The following is a 19,568-nucleotide window of genomic DNA, read 5'->3' on the forward strand; positions in this document are numbered from 1 at the left end:
TACATTAAGAGAATAAAAATTAGAACTGTGGGTAGTACAAATTTTCTTTTGAGCATATTTAATTATAGCCTTAAATAATCACATAAGTATGCAAACATAAATAGTTGTTCATCTTAGCACAGCACACTAATAAGCATATGAAGAATAACTTAACTACATTTTGAAGCCTGGAGGAATTGTGATCAATGCTAAAGTAGGAGTATGGATGATTAGTTTCAGTTAATTTGACACAACACAGAATCACCTGGAAAGGCTCTCATTATCTAGATCAGGTTGGCCTATGGACATGTCTGTGGGGAATTATCTTACATTAATTGTATTAATTGAGCTGGGAAGACCGGCCTACCTACTATAGGAGGCACAGTTCCCTAGGCAAGGGATCCTGAACTACGTTAGAGAAAGTGAGCTGACCACACATGTGTGCATTCATTCATTCCTCTCTGCTCTTCACTGTGAATGTAGTATTTGTTATTTCAAGTAACTGACTCCATGAATTCTACGCTATGATGGGAATTGTGAGCTAAAATAAATTCTTTCTCCCTTAAGTTACTTTTGTTATATAATTTTATCACAGCAATGGGAAATTAAACAAAATCGGAGCTAAGCATACAGTTTGATTATTTGTTGTACTAAATCTTAACTCATAGTTTCCCATTAATTACTATGCACATTTATATACCACACATGTATATATGCTACACATTCATGTACATATGTACATATAAATGAACTTAAATACTTTTTGGTGTGTGGATGTGTATGTATGTATGTATATATCACACATATCTATATATGTGGATAGATGAAAGCACATCACATTTGGAACCATTTGTTTGTTTGTTTACCAAAACAGAGTCTCATTCCATAGCTCAAACTCATCAAGAATACATGATTCTTCCTTCTCAGTTTCCAGAATGCTGGGATTGTAGACTGGTTTAAATCTGTTTTTTTACTACACTGTACCTTGATAAAGATAACCATTCATTTGCCTTATCTCAGAGTCCATTCACTGAGGGAATGAAAATATTTAGTAGTTAACAAGGGGAAGTTGATGTAGAACTTAATACCAGTTTTTGTAGGTCAAAGTAAATAGTTCATTCTGAACCGAGATGGCCCAGTAGATAAAAGCAGTTGCCATGACAACTTGCCCACCTGAGTGTGATCCTTGGGGTGCTTGTTGGAAGGAAGGAGAGAACTGACTCCCAAATGGTGTCCTTCAACCTCCATATACACTCCACAGTACATGCACACCCATACACACTACCCACACAGCACAAAATCACACCCAACACATTTTTAAAATGGTAGAGGCAGGTGGATCTTTGTGAGTTCGAGGCCAGCCTGGTCTACAGAGCAAGATCCAGGAAAAAGGCGCAAAGCTACACAGAGAAACCCTGTCTCAAAAAAACAAACAAAACAAACAAACAAAAAAAAATGTTTAAGCTGTGTTGTTACTATGTATAGGCTTCTACATGTTTTATACAACACCATGTCCAATTATTAGTAGTCTTTTTGTAACATAGATAATGGAAAACAATGTGAATATAGCTCAGTTGTTAGAGTACTTGTCCAGTATGCATGAAGCTCGGAGTTAAATCTCCAGTACTCCATAAAATGGACATAGCGGCTAATGTCCATAATCTCAGAACCTGAAAGGTAGAGGCAGGAGGATCAGGGATTCAAGGTAATCCTGGGCTACATGGTGAGTTTAAGGCCATCCTGGGCTATGTGAGACCCTACCTCAAAAGAAAACAACAACATAACAAAAAGCAGGAAATTCATTACATTCATATGATCACAGAACTATGAATGAAATACCAGAATATTAGCCAAAGCATGACTCTAAAGCACATTTAAATACAGATTTCATATGCATCTGTTAGTGTATATTTTTAGGGCATTCTTTCCCACCCATGATGTCATATCACTATTTAACATTTGTCTTTGGACAGGAAGCATCAGTATCCCCTGGAGGGTTGTTACAAATATTTCACCCAGAAGAACTAAATCAGAATCCGAACACCAATAAGACACCCAGGTAACTTTGATACGTGTCAACATTTGAGGACCAATAGTAAAGGGAAGGTGAAAGCTGCAAGATTTGCTTTTTCTGATCCATTCTCTGCCAATTTGGTCAACTTGGACAACAACATAACAAAAAGCAGGAAATTCATTACATTCATATGGTCACAGAACTATGAGTGAAATACCAGAATATTAGCCAAAACATGACTCTAAAGCACATTTAAATACAGATTTCATATGCATCTGTTAGTGTATATTTTTAGGGCATTCTTTCCCACCCATGATGTCATATCACTATTTAACATTTGTCTTTGCCCCCTTTATCCTCAGAAGGAAAAGAAACAAGATGAAAACTACTTAAAAATAAAGTGAAAGAAAATGCTACATTAAGTCCTTTGCAAATAGTCACATAGAAGGATATAAATGATTACAATACTACTGCTTTATCCATGAATGTATTTCTGTGTAATGTTGTATTTGTGAAGGTTTCATTTCAGATGTATTAAAACCGATTGCTTCTAAAGTCCAAAACAGAGCCCATCTCTGTCTCATATCGCCTGAATGAAGAGATGCATTGTAAAAGGGGTCAAAACATCACATGACTATGGGATTCAGCAATTGATTGATGCATTAAAGGATTCATGTTACAGTTGTGTGGACACTAACTTGAAGGTGTTCAAATGCCATTAAACTCTTAGGCACTAACCTGGCTTAAGACAACCAGAAAAAGAAATCTCTAACCACAGAAAATTTCATGACTTTGAACCTTCTGTAAATAGTAGCTTGAACTTGATCTTTAGGGAATGGGGAATGCAGCCATGCCTCTTTATTCCTTTCATGGTAACATAATCACAGCTCAACCTATTTGTTAAAGAGAAGATCACAGCCTTATCATTCATTATCTTCTCCACAGGGATGTGTTTCAATGGAATCTCATTTCAGTAGTTAGTATAGGAATGCATTTTGCATACTAAACTCATGTTCAATCAAATCTAATGTAAAGGTTATTCTTAATATAGATGAGCACACTAACAGCTCTAATTTCACACTCTTGTGCTATTTCTTAGCCAAGAAAATTATGACTGACTTTCTGTGTAATTATAGGTACTGCACTAATGGCTTATTTACACTTGTAATCTCTCATCCATGTTCTCTGAAGAGCCATTTTTACATTAGTCCTTGTTTGCTGAAGAACTTCAGGCATCAGAACAGTGTTAATTAACTAAATGTAATGCAATTCTACATGGATCATGATCATTTAAAATTGTATTATGGACATGTGACGGAATTACTTTACCCTTTTGTTTTTCTGTTTTTTTATTTTATGTGTCTGAGTATTTTCCCGAGTCTATGCATGTGTATCTGGTGTGTTTCTAGTGGCTTCAGTGGCAAAAAGAGGGTGTCAGATCCCCTGGACTGGACTCACAGGTTGTTGTGCTGAGCCTTTGCTCCAGGACCAAGATTCTTCTTTCTTGTGGGCAATGATGCCTTTTCTTTTGGATGATGAGCATTTGTCATGAGGTCTGACAAACCTGGACCATTTTTATTTGGCTATAACATTCCTATCTGCTGTATTTGGTTAGAAGGATGAACTGGCCTTGGTTCCTATGCACAAGAAATGGCCTGTGGCAGGTATGGATGGGGAGGTGACAAGGGACTTGGCTATTTCCCCCAAATTAGTTTTTCTCTGGGGATTTTCAGCTGACTTGAAATTGGAAGGGACACTCTCTTTCTTTCTCTGTGCAAAGTGGGAACCAGTGAGCAATGAGCCATTGCTCCGCTTTCAGTCAAGATTCTGACCTTCAGCTCTACTCACATTTTCTGTGAGCTGACTCCTCACTATCAAAGGCTATCCTGGGTATTCCAGGGCACTTAACAGCATCTCTGGCCTCAGCCTATTTGGTGCCAAGAGCACTCTCCTCCCCACAGTGTGACCGCCAAAAATACATCTGTGCTCTGCTGGCTATCCTGTGAGGATCAAAATGGCTCCCAGCTGAGAATCCCCGATTTAGCCTCATGGAAAGGAGAAGCAATGGCACCAGCCAATTGCTTTATCCTCAGATCCTCAGAGACATGAGGATAAAGAAAGAGGTAAAACAGGGGTGCTCAGAACCAGTTTTGTCCAGTTCCTCTTGGGTACATGAGTGGATTAATTCTCTCCCTTTTTTAGTTTGATTTGTCCTTTTCTCAAATGTAATAAGAACTGAAAGCAAAAGCCAGGCAGTGGTGGCACACACCTTTATTCTCAGCACTCGGGAGGCAGAGGCAAGGGGGTCTCTGAGTTCAAGGCCAACCTGGTCTACAGAGTGAGTTCTGGGCAACCAGAGTTACACATAGAAACCCTGTCTCCAAAAGCCAAACCAACCAAACAAACAAAGAGAAACACAAAATTAGAGAAAGATATGAGAAAACTAACCCAGACAGCATTAAAAAAAAAATCAATCAACAGGTTTTGACTAAAGCATAGATTAACCTATAACATATGAAAAGTTAAACAATATTCAAAACAAGCAATAGTAGATTTTGAATAAAGGGATTTTTGAATTAAGTCATTTATTGAATATGTGACATCCTAAACACATTCCAGGTTCCAGAGTGACAAAAACTTACCTTCAAGGCAGTCTTGGTTAGTACAAGAAGGCCTATTTGTGTGTGCATGTGTTCATTCTAGGGAATAGATATTAAGTCATGATTTTTCTGTATAAAATTCATTTGTGTGAGGATATATTGGGATATATCTTTGTGTTTATCTGCTTTTGGAAAAATACACCAAATAATGTTTCCTATTTAGTGAATTCTGTGTTCCAGACCATCCTGAGCTGCAAACTGAGACCCTGTCTTAAAAAAACAAAGTAAATAAATAGAAAAAAGAAGGAGAAATATAAGTAATGATCATGAGATTCTGCATCTGTGAACAGAACAGACTGAACAGTGTTTCCAAGTTAGATGTGAAACCTCACAGCTACCCTCCCTGCCCTGGCCTTGTCTCCTCCATAGATAAGTAAGTTTGTGTGTGTGTGTGTGTGTGTGTGTGTGTGTGTGTGTGTGTGTGTGTGTGTGTGTGTGTGAGAGAGAGAGAGAGAGAGAGAGAGAGAGAGAGAGAGAGAGAGAGAGATTTTTTTTAAAACAGAGTCTGATGTAACAAAGGCTAGTTTCAAACTTGCTATGGAGCCGAATGTTACCTTCAAAGAAAGTCTTGATTCCCCTGCCTCCACCTTAAGTACTAGGATAACAGGCTTGTGCCACGTCACCAGTTTATGTGGGGCTAGTGATTGCACCTGGGCTTGGTGAATGAATGGAAGACGAACATTCTACCGATGGAATGACCTGGTACTTGGAAGGAAGAGGCAGGTGTATCTCTGTAAATTTAGACAGCCTAACCTACATAGCAAGTCCTAGGCCAGCCAGGATGGCAGAGTGAGACTGTCTCAAGTCTTCTGTTCTGATTGATTAGTTGGTTAAGGTAACATATTTTTAGTTTTTTCTCCAGGAAACTGAAATGAAAAGAGGGAGTGGACTCTTTAGAAAGAACTGGTCTTCCTGCCTCCAAGCAATTGTATAAGTTAGAAATGTTTTATAGTAACAGCTGTTTTCAAAATATAGTGTGACTTTCATTGATTCCATGTAATAGTTATTGGTATGTACTCCACTTAAACAATGGTCTGTTTTTTTTTAAATTTGTTTTGTTTTGTTTGTTTGTTTGTTTTATAAAAAGCTAATTGCTTTGAGGAAAGTGAAGGAAACCTATGCTTTAGCAAGCCATTTCTGAAAGAGGCCATGTGCTACTGCAAAGGACACTAAACATTCTTCATCACTGTGGACCAGAAGCACCCACAGCATGGCCTTGTAATAGGTAGACTCAAGATGCTATATGCTTAAAAAAATAAAAGGTGACTGTGAGTTGTAAAGATACGCAGAAAGTTATCAAAAAAAAGAATCCATTTATTAGTGTGAATGAGATTCTATGAAGATTTCTAAATAATAAGACAAATAATAATTTAAGCCTACTTTGTAAAAATCTTATATTGTTGAAAACAACTACTTAATTTTTAACAAAATTTTAAGCAATTGTTATTAATATTCAATCATTTTGTACATTTATTTCAAATTCTTAATATCAAAGTAGATTATGGTGGCATTAAAGTGCATGCATAATATCCTTGATAATGGATATTGAATTAAAGTTATAAACTGTTTCAGAGGTGTGACCTCTGACAGAAAAAGAATACATCATAGACACCAATTTCTTATGAAAGATTTTATTAAAACCAAGTCTTTACAACATATTGAAAAATGTAATGTTCCACAGTCAAATATGTAAGAAAAAACCTCTATATGTAATTAATAGCACATGAATTTAAGAACAAAATTAAAATTACACTAAATCTTTCTATCCATATAGACATAGATAAATATCTATCCATATAACAGATCTATAGATCTATAGCATACACATCATATAATAGACCTATATATCTAGATAGATATGTTTATATCACAAATTCACGTTGATGACCTGGAATACCTGAGTTTTTAAGTTGTTGGTTTTCCAGACAGTGCAAAATCAATTGTCATCCACTCTATAAAGGGCACAGCCAATCCAGAAAAAAACAACTTTGGTTGATAGACGCTGTCTCTCAAAGATCAAACAGGAGTCTTTGATAGGATTAAATTTTATCTTCAGAGTCTTCTTCCAAGGGGAGGTCAGTCTGTGATGCGAGGAATGATTCCCACGTAGCAAGGCACTGTGTAACAGAAACGCCATGAGAGGGATCAGCTGTAGTTGTTGGTCAGTATTGAAATGATTAATAATGCATCCCAGTACACACATTCCCACAGCAAGCTGCCCTACTTCCCCTGTCAGCTTGAGAGTATCTGTCATTTCTTAGATATTTTAATCCCCCCCTCGTGTGTGTGTGTGTGTGTGGGGGGGGGGTACATTTTACATGGATGTAGACATTTTCATTGTGCTTCCACAGAGGCCATTGGCTATCTTCTTTAATTGCTCTCTATATTGCTTTTTGAGACAGGATTTCTCATTGAACATGGCCTTCACTAATTTGGTTTGACTATCTGGCCAGCAGACACCATAGATTCTTCATTCTCCACCTGTCTAGCACTGGGATGACAGATGTGTGTCTCTGCTCCAGGCTTTTTATGTGGGCTGCCTTGGGTGTGCATGCTTGTGCAGCAAACTCTTTACCAATTGAACCATCTTCCCAGCCTGGTATTCTAATTCTTAATGAGAGCTACTGTTGCCAAATAAGAGGAAAACATATCAAAGGCTGAAAGAAGAGCTTGCTAAAACAATCCATTGCTATCCCACTGACAGAAGAGAAAAGAGAGATGAGATTTACTCACTTGGACCTGAAAAGGTGCACACTGGCATCTAGACCCGGTGATGATGCAAACAGGTTGAGGTGCCTTAGGGTCTCATGACATTAGGTGTGAGGCATGTATGTTTGTAACACTGTATACACTTCATATACACACTGCCTAGCACGAGAGTTCTGAGAGAGCTATCTGTTAATTTATTATGCGCTGGGACTGGGTGGTGAGACTCAATATTTAATGGTTAAAACACCATTAAAACTATGGAACAAAGAAATACACATAGTACACCAACAACAGGGGGAAAATAAATCATATAAAAGTGTCTATTAATCCCCCAAAGCCAGAAAGAAAAGGGAAATAATGAGATGAATAAAAAGTAACAGGAAGGCAACACACTCAAACTTAATCCTGTCAATAGTCAATTTAAATGTCTATAGAGTACACATCTCAATAAAGGAGATAAATTGTGAACAGAAAACTAAGACTCACCTGTACCTTATATAAATGTCTTTTAAGTATTTAAAAAAAAATGGCAAAATGAAAAATGATGTGTGTGTGTGTGTGTGTGCACGCGCGCGCGCGCGCACAAAACACATGTCAAAAGAAAAATAATAATACTGCATTAGTATTAAAGACTTCAGAAAAAAGATCCTTATCAAGATAAGGATGATCTATTACAGCAGTAAATCTGGAAATTCAAGATACATTAAACAAAAACAGAGCAATACAAGGAGAACGGCAAACATATTTATGATTTGTTTTGAGGTCCTCTTATGTTTAACGTGTGGAGAGAAAAACATTGACAAAAATTTGAAGCACATGATCAATCAACTTAGCCTAATGCATATCTAAAGAACAAAACCAGAAAACACATCTTTTATGCACTACATTCTGGAACATGAGAAGTATCAATAGGCTAGTGTGGTGGCACATGCCTGTAATTCCAACACACAGGAGACCAAGGCTTGAGAACTGCGATTTGTTAGTATCTTTGTCTGGGCTGCATAGTGAGTTTCAGGCCAGTCTAGGCTACTGAATTAGACCCTGTCCCAAATAATATTTACACATACAAGACTCAAGCCACATGAATTATGATCTCTGAATACTGTGGAATTTAATTAGATACGAGTAAGAGAAACACCCATGAAAGCCCCTCCCTCCAAGTATTTGCAATCTAAATAGAATTTTAAATACCCCTGGACCACAGAGGAAACCAAAAGTGAAATAATGAAGTATTCTAACTGAATGAAAAAGAAATCACAATATATCAAAAACTTCTACATACCACTAAATACCACTAAGGGAGCAAACTGAGAAATTCTAATTGCCTACATTAGAGAAGAAGAAAAGATTTCCAATCAATGCATTTAATTTCCACTTTAAAAACCCAAAAAGCAACAGCAAAATAGCTGACAGCAAACATGTTAAAGCCAACGTAAGCAGCAGTATGTGCATGCATGTTCATGTGTGTGTTTGTGTGGGTGAAGCAGAGTAGGAATCCATAAAAGACAATAGGAAAACCAGAGGAAAAACAATGGCACTAAATGTCGAATCATTTAGAAGATTAGTAACACTGTTAAAGTACCTTACTGCTCATGAAAAAGGAAGATGGTACAGGGTTATAGAACTTAGTGGTACAACACTTGCCTAGCATGCACAAGGTCCTAGGTTCGATCCCCCACACTGTGACAAGGACAAGGGAGATATGAGAAGAGTTATTAGGAGTGAGGGATGAAAGGGCAACATCAGCTCAGATCCCTCTGACTTCAAGAAGGCAACAGTAAAAGCTTTGTGCCTTGGCCCTTCAAATCCAGATGAAATGTAACAATGGCCAACTACTCAAAAGGCAAAAATCACCAAAGCAACTGCAAGAGAAAAAAAGATAACCCAAAGGAATTCAAACTGAAAGTTAATTTTCACCCTGCAAATAATTCAGTGGTGAATTCCATGAAATGTTTAAAGACATCATACCAGTTCTGTACAAATACAAACGGAACGGAAGACACAGGAGAGCTTTCTAGCTCACTCAAGTCAGAGACACTGTAGAAGAAAACTAGACTGATTTTATACAGAAAAACAGACAAAAATTCTAAAAAAAAAAATAGCAAAGAGAAGTCAGAAATCTCATCAAAGATTTATATGTAATATGCAAATGGATTTTATTCATGAAATGAAGGTTTGATTAACTCTCAACATCACTGTCCACATAAACACAGAATCATCTCAACAGATTCTGAAGAGCATTTGTGTAGCTAGAGTTTTCCTGCCTGGCCCACAGTCAGGGCAAATCTCTCTCACCTGCCAGTCCCACAGCCGTCAGACCCGACCAAGTAAACACAGAGACTTGTATTGGTTTCAAACTGTATGGCCATGGCAGGCTTCTTGCTAACTGTTCTTACAGCTTAAATTAATCCATTTCTATAAATCTATACTTTGCCACATGGCTCGTGGCTTACCGGCATCTTCACATGCTGTTTCTCATTGTGGCGGCTGGCAGTGTCTCTCTGACTCAGCCTTCCACTTCCCAGCTTTATTCTCCTCCTTGTCCCGCCTACACTTCCTGCCTAGCCAATGGCCAATCAGTGTTTTAATTATTGACTAATTAGCAACACATTTGACATACAGAACATCCCACAGCACATTTGTCAAATTTCAAAGTCATCTATTCCCAATTAAGACAACAATTTTCAGCAAACCAAGAATAGATGAGAATTCTATATATTGAGAAAGAAAATCTGTAAAAACAAAACCCTAGAGTTTACTTCTTATGCAGATATGCAATCAATATTGGTTATTTAAGAATATGTTCTTTCTTCCTGACGTAAACTCAGTTTCAGGTCTGCTTCACCAAACATAAGTAAAAAATGACAGAAGAACACAATGAGAAGTCTGACCCACAACCTAGCACACAGGCTGGGAGAGCCACTTTTCCTGCAAACCTTTTGGTGGAACTCTTGCCCCTCCTCTGAGAGGTCACCCATAACCAGCAGCTATTAACCCTGCCGGACCATCCAAAGAATTTACTGCTTTCAGATAAATAGCATATCTTTTTTGACAACTCAGCCCAACTACCACTTAAATAAACTGACCATCCCCCAGGTAAAAGTCACAATGAAATTCCAAGCAGCTTTCTTTGTTTAGAATTCACATTAAATAAAGACTCTGAATGGTACCAAGAATGACACTGGTCCTTGCTGTGGATATCAATCTTTCTGTATGCTGTGAAGGTGCTGCTCTGATTGATTGATAAATAGCCAGGCAGGAAGTGTAGTGTAGGCAGGATAAGGAGAGAGGAGAATTCTAGGAAGTGGAAGGTTGAGTCAGGAGATGCTAAAGCCTCGGCCATGAGAAACAACACGTGGCAATGTATAGATTAATAGAAATGGATTAATTTAAGATATAAGAACTAGATAGCAAGAAGCCTGCCATGGCCATACAGTTTATAAGTAATATAAGTCTCTGTGTGTTTATTTGGGTCTGAGCGGGACTGGAGAAAACCCCAGCTACAGGTTCTCAACCAAATTCTCTCTTTTTTCACTGTCATATTGTATTTCAACTAAGCTAGTTTAATAAAGGCTGTGACATGCTAGCCACCATCTATTCCAGTTAGTATGGTGAACCAACATTCATTTATAAAGTACTAAGGCTATTGAAACATGGTAAAGAGACATTAGTTATTGAGTAATTTCCTCACCATCCTCCAACTGGGAGCAGAGAAAAGATGTTATGCATTTTGTTTACTGGAAATCACAGAACAACTTCTATAGAATAACATATAATCAACTTTGGATACATTGTTACGAATGCATAGTAGGCATCACAATGGTTCTTTTATATATCATAGGTTTTTTTTTTAGTGTACAATTACTATCATAAATTTCTAATTTACAAGTGAGGAAACTAAGGCTCACATAACCTAGGTACATTTAAAGCACTGTAAATAATGTGGGGACCACAGCTAATGTTTATTTATTAATATGTGGAGAATGACAGATCTCCAACATCACCACCAGGGTACATTTAATATGCCATTGGCAAACATGACAAGATGTCTCTCTTTTACACAGTGGAAGAAGAACTATTTGGGGAGGAGAAGTGGGCAAGAAAATACAGGAGGTATCAGGGTGACCAGATTCTAGGAACAGGCTGTGTATGAAATCTGTGTATATGAAAGCTGATTCTCGTCTATCTCATGACCATGCTCTACTTCCAGTAGTAGACACACCCTTTGAAGATGATGGAGTCTAGATACACTGGGCACTCAGCTAATGCTCAGTGAACACAGAGGGCTACACAGAAGGAACACATTGAAAAACCAAAGCCAACATGTTGGTCGACATAAAAGCTGTACTACCCTTTTTCTTGTAAACTAGTTTCCTGTTTTCTGTTGCTGGGTAGTTTCTAAATGTGAAGTTTGGTCCTTCTGTCCTCTGGCCCCATTTCTACTCAGGTTTATGTTCAATGAACATTTTGGGTCTGTAAAGTTAAGGATTTGATTTTGAACTATGTAACTCATGATGCCACTCAGTCTCTTCAGGGACTTTCAAAATTCTTCTAAGTTGTTTTCATTACACTTATTAACTGAACTGTTTAATTGTGTGTGTCAGTGTGTGGTGCACATGAGACAGCATGTGTTTGGAGGGTGATAGAATTCCTAGCCACTCCCCCATGACCTCACAGGAGCTGGCAAGCTGCTTAGTCATCCCAGGGCCTTACATCCTACATAATCCATGCTCTGGGGGATCACGTAATTTACCCCAGCGTGATCATGTAATCTATGCACATGTCTGGCACAGCTATGAAAACCCTTATGTGCATGTGCAGGGGAATCCAAAAAAGTGGGTCCCACATACCCCTCCCCGCTCTTCCTGCATGATCATTCTGATCATTCCCATAGGCCTAAGCACCCCCTTCTGTTCCCTTTCCTAATAAACTCTTATAGTGTGTTTTGTTGTATCTCCTGGCTTTTCTTGCATGGTAAACAGCGCCGCCTAATAAATAACAGAGGGCACAGGAGAACTTGTGGGAACTGGTTTTCTCTTTACACCACATGGGTCCTGGCTTGGTGGCAAGTGCTTTTCTGTGCTGAGTCATCTTGCTGGCCCTCTTTTGGAATCTCTGTGTCAGCTGTTTTCCTGTGAATAAATGTTTTTAGTAACTGCTCCTTCCCATTCATGTGGGGGTAATGTTCACTTGAGTTATCTGATAACTGGCACATATATCATGCCACTCTATATCTCTTTTTAGAAGCAATAAAAAGGGAGCAAGATGGCTCAGCTGGTAAAGGTGCTTGCTGCTAAGCCTGTCGAACTGAGTTTATTCCCTAGATAAGTGGTTCTCAATCTTCCTTATGTCATGACCCTTTAATACAGTTCTTCATGACCCCTGACCATAAAATTATTTTTGTTCCTACTTCATAACTGTAATTTTGGCTACTGTTATGAATCATAATGTAAATTTTGGAGATAGAGGGTTGCCAAAGGGGTCAGGACCCACAGGTTGAGAAGTGCTGCCTTAGATCTACCTGGTAGAAGGAAATAACCAACTCCTGCAAGCTGTCTGTCCATTGACTTCCACATGCCGGCTACAGCATGTATGCCCACACACATGTACACAATCAAACACTAGAAAAATAAATAAATGTAATAAAAGCTTGAAAAGCTGACATCTAACACTGTTCATTTCTAGTTACTCTTCCTTGCTTTGTTTTAAACCAGAGAACCTTAGCAAGACCTCGAGCAATGGACAATCCACACAACACAGTTATCAGCTTAGGACAGTGCACATCTACTGTGCTCAGCATTGTGACAGCTGAAAACCATTAAAGGATAAAGTCACCAAAATCTCAAAATCAAGATATACTTGCTTTTAATTTAGTTTTTTAAATAAGGTGTTTCTATCTATTTGGCCTTGAATTGTAATTAAGCATTTACTTTTTTTTTTTTTAATCACTACTATCAATGAAGCTAGTATTTTTATAAATCAGAGTAAGGGCAAAAATAAATTTAAAAATGTTATCGCAGGCATCTTCACTGGCCTAGTCTATAGTATCAGCCAGCCTAATCAAGTTTAGTTTCTTAGGCAACCATGGGACTCCAACTACAGGGCTCTACTTTCATTTGAATACTGTGTCACCATTTTCCACATTTTATTTTATGTACTCATCTTCTGATGGAATCAGACAATCCTATTTTAGTTATGAGAATGAATTTGGAGGCTACATGGCTCAGAGAGTTAAGGTGCTTGCCATGCTAGCCAGGTGACCCGAGTTGGATCCCCAGAGCCTAAGGGGGGCATGCCACAATATGTGCACACCTTCACACACACACACACACACACACACACACACACACACACACACACAATAAACATTTTAAAAAACAAAACAAGCAGGGAGGAGGGGAGAGGGGGCACGCCTTTAATCCCAGCACTCTGAAAGGAGGCAGACGCAGGTGGATCTCTGTGAGTTCTAGCCAGCCTGGTCTACAGAGTGAATTCTAGTACAGGTAGAGAAACCCTGTCTCGAAAAAACAAAACAAACAAATAAACAAAAAACAACCAAACCTAAAAAACAAAACAAAAACCAAAAACAAACAAACAAACAAACAAAAAGCTAATTCACGGAATATGTACTGTTTCTTCCCACAAGAGCACAATGAATGATTCACCCCATGGAAGGCTAAGTAAGGTGGTGGATGTGTGTTAGCCAGGATGGGGCGGAACTGAAAAGGAGGTTCACCACAAATCTTCTCTAACTGAAAATCCAGCAAGCATTCTCTCCAGGTGGCTCTGTCCTGTAGCCAGAGGGCAAACAACTCTCTGAGAGCAGAGATGTCTGAGAGCCTGAAGCTGGGCAAAGGAGCCAGACCTGTGGACACATACCACAGAAAACATACCCCGTTTCTACATATTCACTTCAAACCTTCTCAAACACATGAAGATGAGATGCTAGGAAAACTAAGCTTCAATTCCAAAAGTGACTTTGAGTTTTGAAAGGAATCCTCTTGGTGCTTCAGCAGAGATGGTGATGACATTTTGCTACCAGAACAGGCAAATGTCTCCTTAGTTCCCAAGTGCATAATAGTCCCGCGAACAGATGTGATCAGGGATTCTAAAGAGTCAGTGGTGATGGCAATGTTCCCGTAGACACAACAGCTTTCCATGGAAGTGTCTACATTTAGGAGCTGGTATTGTACTGTGTCACCTTGTGGGATGTGAGGAGGTCTACTACGACTCTCTGCTTCACTTGGCTTATTCATCGACATATAAAATAAATGGGTTTCCACTAAAATGGAAGGTTTCAGAGGCTGACTGTGGCTGACAAGAACTTGGCAAATGAAATTACATATGATTTACAATTTCGTCTAGTTTTGCTTGCCTAGAGCCATTATGAAATATGGTGATCATAAAAATTTAAACATTCCCTCAAGTATTTGGTATCTGCAAGATAATTACCATCATACAGTTTCCAAAAGTAAGATCCACAGGCACATGAGGAATCTTTTCAATCTTCTCCGTATCTGCTGCTACTACTGTTAGCCTACATGTGCTCAGTACTTACTACCTGGTAGACACTGAGTCTGGTGTTTTTCATTAATTCATTTAACAGCTTTGAAGTCTGTTTTCCATATTGTATTTTAGGCTCAAGTAAAATTAGTAGTTTAGGAGACATGCTAGTCAGGCCTGGTGATACAAGACTGTAATATCAGCTAGTTGGGAATCTGAGGCAGGCGGATTGCAACTTCAAAGCAAGTATGGACTACAGAGTGAGTTCAAGGGCAGGCTAGACAAGCCAGTGAGTCTCTGTTCCAAAATAAAATACGTGAATATTCTGAATATGTTGCTCAGTGGTAGAACATTTGCATAGCATATGAAAGGCTCTGGATTCAGTCCCCAGTACTGACAAAAAAGAAAAAAAAAGAAAAAGAAAAAGAAAAAAAGGAAGACAAGAAACGGAGAGGGGAAGGGAGCCTTACTTCTGGAGAAGTCTGAATCCAGATTCTGGAAATTATCTGCCAAGTGTTAATTTTAGAAGTATCCCTAACTGTAGAATCCCAGGAGGTGCATGCTACCTTTCTACAGTTACAACGTAAGCTGCATGTTCAGCTTAACCACCTAAAGGGGTAAAGGAAAAAGACTCATTAGCTACAGACGCCATCTTGTGGCCCACTTATTTATTATTCCATAGTAGTCTATGGATCTCTAACTCCCAATCGGATAAAGACAGAAGGTGCTGCAGGTATCACTCATTCCACTTCTCTTACTGTTACACATGGGCTACTGGGTGTCGAGAGGTCTGATATGTTAATAATCTTTGTGGGATAAATCCAAGGGCCTGAATTTGCATTCATATTGTTCCCATTCATGTACTCTTTACATTCTACTTTCTACTGTTGCTTTGGATACAACCAGCCAATTGACAGGGCTCATCAGCTGAAATATGGGCATTTCAAGCTTATGTTTTCAAGCTCAATTTGTTTAACCATCTATTGAACCTAAAGATAATTACACTGAACACATTTATCTTTCTTTCATTATACAATTGATCAAAGCACAACTATGGTATTTTGGTATTTTAAAACATTTCCCATGTCTTCTTTCATTCTCCTAAAAGTTTATGGTGTTTGTGTGAATGCCTGCCTGCATGTATACATGGATGTGTGCATGCATGCATATGTGTGTATGTGCATGTGGTGTGCATACATGCGTACGGTGCCTTCCTGTGTATGTGTGTGTGCATGTGCATGTGTGTAGTGGGGACACAGGCATGGGAGGAGATTATCACCTTCCACTGATATATGAGCTTAATGAACACCAACAGAGTATGATTAGGATTTTTATTTTATTTTATTTTATTTTTTTGGTTTTTCGAGACAGGGTTTCTCTGTGTAGCTTTGCGCCTCTCCTGGAACTCACTTGGTAGCCCAGGCTGGCCTCGAACTCACAGAGATCCACCTGGCTCTGCCTCCCGAGTGCTGGGATTAAAGGCGTGCGCCGCCGCCACCGCCACCACCCGGCTTTTTTTATTTATTTATTTATTTTTTGGTATGATTAGGATTTTAAAATCAGCTAGCAGCATGCTGACATCCAATTCTAAATTTTTCATTAGTAAACTCCCTTCTTTAAAATATATCCTGTATATATCCTCTGTATGTTTTAAAGCATTTATTCCTTTCTAATCTCTTCCTATGAAATCTCTAAATAACTTAGCTTCAGAAAACATCCCTAGTTTTAAGGATGGGAAGAGGCAGATGACCATGCTTTCCCTCTATTGTACACATAAATTCATTTTCATTAGCATGGAAAATTGAGAAATAATACATTACAGGCCATAAAGTAGTGATGAGACCATTTTAATAGAAGTTTGAGATAGCAAAAACCTCCAAAATACCATAAATGTTTACTAATTATATAAGACATAATAAAAATGGCATAGTTATGTAGAACAATGATTTTGACTATAACTTGGAATGTCTAGTTTGGATAGAAATTATCATTTCTTACTTTTTGTTAATTTTTAGATAGAATTTCACTTTATAACTCAACCTAGCCTGGAACTTACCATGTAACACAGGCTGGCCTCAGAGTCATGCTGGTTTTTTTGCTTCATTCTCCCAAAGTACTGTAATCATAGGCTTGTGCCACTACACCTAGCCATCCTTCAATATTAAATGTAGATTTCTTTGAGTTCAGTTTATAATTCTTGCTTCTTTGTTTTCCAAAACTTCTAGTGACCATTTTCCCACCTGATAAGGCAATTTCCTGTTGTCTATGGAAGTTTTGTTCCATGATATTCCTCTATCATATTCCTTGTGGTAAATGGAGAGTCGAATACTGTAATGGCCTCCACTGAGCAGCCCAAAATAGTTAAAAATAAAAACGAATCATCCACTGAAAATTGGGATCTATAGTCAATTATGAAGCTCCTTCTCAGACAGTAAAAAAAGAATTTTTTAACATCCCAAGGTCATAAAATGTCATTGTATTTCCTATTCTCTTGCTTCATTCATTCTTATTGTACGCCTTCTGGTTTTATTTGAAATAAGAACTTATTGCTCACCAGAAAAATAAGTTTTCATGATGTAGATGGTATAAAGGATGAGAGGGATGACGGAGTTTAATAATTAACATGTTGATCTTTCTAAAAGAAATAGGAGAAAGTTCCTAGATATTCAATAGATGGCCATCACAGGGCACTGAGATGGCAAGAAGTAGCTTTTTCCCATTTGATAAAGACAACCAAACTTAAGTAAATTGGATGGTCCATACAAAAACACTAGACTGAGCTTACACTTCCTAAGCCAGAATTTTTGGCTTCTAGTAGGTGCCTTCCAGTGGCTAAGAGAGAAAATAATGAGGGTACAGGGATATAATGGATTAAAACATTTTAACTGGCATAAAAATGGCCAGGTTGAATAAGGCTCTGAGCCACCTAAATAGGTATGTTGGCTTTATAGTATCCTCCCACCCTTTCCAAACACACACACATGTGCACATCACACACACACACACACACACACACACACACACACACACACACACACACACACACCAGGGCACTCTTCAATCCTATGGGGCATAATGAAGTTCTGAGACAGTCTTCCCCGTGACTAAGACGCTGAACACTGAAAGCTATTTCCTTGAGCAATTGTTTTTGATACTATTCAAAAATTTGTCTTCCTGGGCCCAAAGGTATATGCCACATATTAGTAACTGTTAGGAGTTATGCTAGTAAAAACAAACAAACAAACAAGGCACAAAACCCCCAAACAAACAAAAAACCAACCAACCAAACAAAAAACCACTCTGATATGGATTCCAAATTGCTAGTTCTAGATCATTCTAGAATCTTCTAGCTCAGCTATGCTGCAATCCTGCAGCTTGGTCCCGGAACCCTGACTAGGGGCAGGGAGGGAATGAAGAAAGGACAGACACACAGACACACATATAGAAAAACTGACATCAGGTCAGGTGTGTGCACTCTGATTCCTCTTGGAATCTTTGCATGTTTATTATGTACAGTGAAGGGAAAGGGTTAATTCATCTCAGCAAGAGGTCTCTGTAGGCAGCAAACACCTGGGAAGGACGCAGCAGTTGTTAGTTTTTGTACACACTGGCCACCTGCTGGAACTCAGTGCTCTTGCTCTATCACCAGGAAAGCTTTGCCATCCCTGTGAGTTTCACCTGGGGAAAGCTTTGGCACTTCCATGAGGCTGAGGGTCAAGCCCATGTCAACAATACCCATTCACTCAGGACTTCCCTCACCCATGGCCTTTAACCTACTGTTAAAATGGACTTCATTTTAACAGTAATAACAGGAATAAAGAAGGTTCATGTGGACTCAAATTCAGCCTGAGAGAGAGCCTATATATAAAGACACTTAATGATCCAATATAGGCCATCTACAAAACCTCTGTCCCAAGATTTTAAAAGAAATTGCAAACACTGCCTGCATTCTTTAGGCTCAAAAATCACAGGAAAAATCTCTACACGAGTAAAGTTTCTGCCATGTCCACCCTTGCCTTTCCAAGGTGATTCATACCGAGAATTGAGTGTATGCTACTCATCCAAATGGCAGAGGGCATTAACTGGAAACAGGTGGCAGCGGTTCTAAGTTTCTGGAGTTAATACTCATAGTCATCTAGGAAGGAAACAAGGGGTGGTGAGGGGAAGACCCATCTAACAGTAAGTTTGGAATTAAGGGCTTCAGTTGAGGTTGTAACTCTGCTTTCCAGCCAGTAAAGGGCTCTCATAGTACTCAGGAAGAAAATAATATACCCAGCCTTCTCTTTCTGTGGAATGGATAGTTTTTATTTAATCTCTTCAAATATACCATCTTTTGTTTTTGTTTTGTTTTGTCTTTTGATGGGCATTCCATTCTATTTCCATTTTCCTTCTTCTTGATGGAAAGCGCAGAAGCGGAACAGAAGCCCAGCAGCCATTTCCTCTTTCTATGGCAGTCTCCATCAGAGATTCCTTGTCATAATTTTATTAACAAATTAGGCCTTCATTTTCCATAGTCCGAAGAGGCTCCACATACTTGACTCTGGTACTATTTGGAAATTTCTCAACTCCTCCTCCTCCTCAAACCTCACTCTCTCTTGAAATGTGACCCCTGATACTCCCCATTCTTTTCTGGACTCATCCTTAAATGTATTCTGCTTTCATGCTCCTTTTCATGGTCCACAGTCCATGGTGCAACCGCATCT

General features: G+C 38.7%; 1 protein-coding gene across 3 annotated transcripts in view; it reads right to left on the minus strand.

Annotated features, from left to right (window-relative positions):
• Snx7 (sorting nexin 7) overlaps positions 1–19,568 on the minus strand; it is a 113,993-nt gene that overhangs the window by 26,600 nt on the left and 67,825 nt on the right. Inside the window, exon 9 of one of the 3 annotated variants that reach the window (XM_052730656.1) lies at positions 6,269–6,770. The exons of the other annotated variants lie outside the window; for them this stretch is intronic. Within the exon in view, the coding sequence (XP_052586616.1) occupies positions 6,693–6,770 (78 nt within the window). The 3' untranslated portion in view covers positions 6,269–6,692. Of the gene's footprint in view, positions 1–6,268; positions 6,771–19,568 lie in introns of those variants that run through there. 3 annotated transcript variants of the gene reach the window in all.

Source organism: Peromyscus californicus, unplaced genomic scaffold, assembly GCF_007827085.1.
Source record: "Peromyscus californicus insignis strain IS unplaced genomic scaffold, ASM782708v3 Scaffold_9__1_contigs__length_137607984, whole genome shotgun sequence".
In the NCBI taxonomy this organism is placed as follows: Eukaryota; Metazoa; Chordata; class Mammalia; order Rodentia; family Cricetidae; genus Peromyscus; species Peromyscus californicus.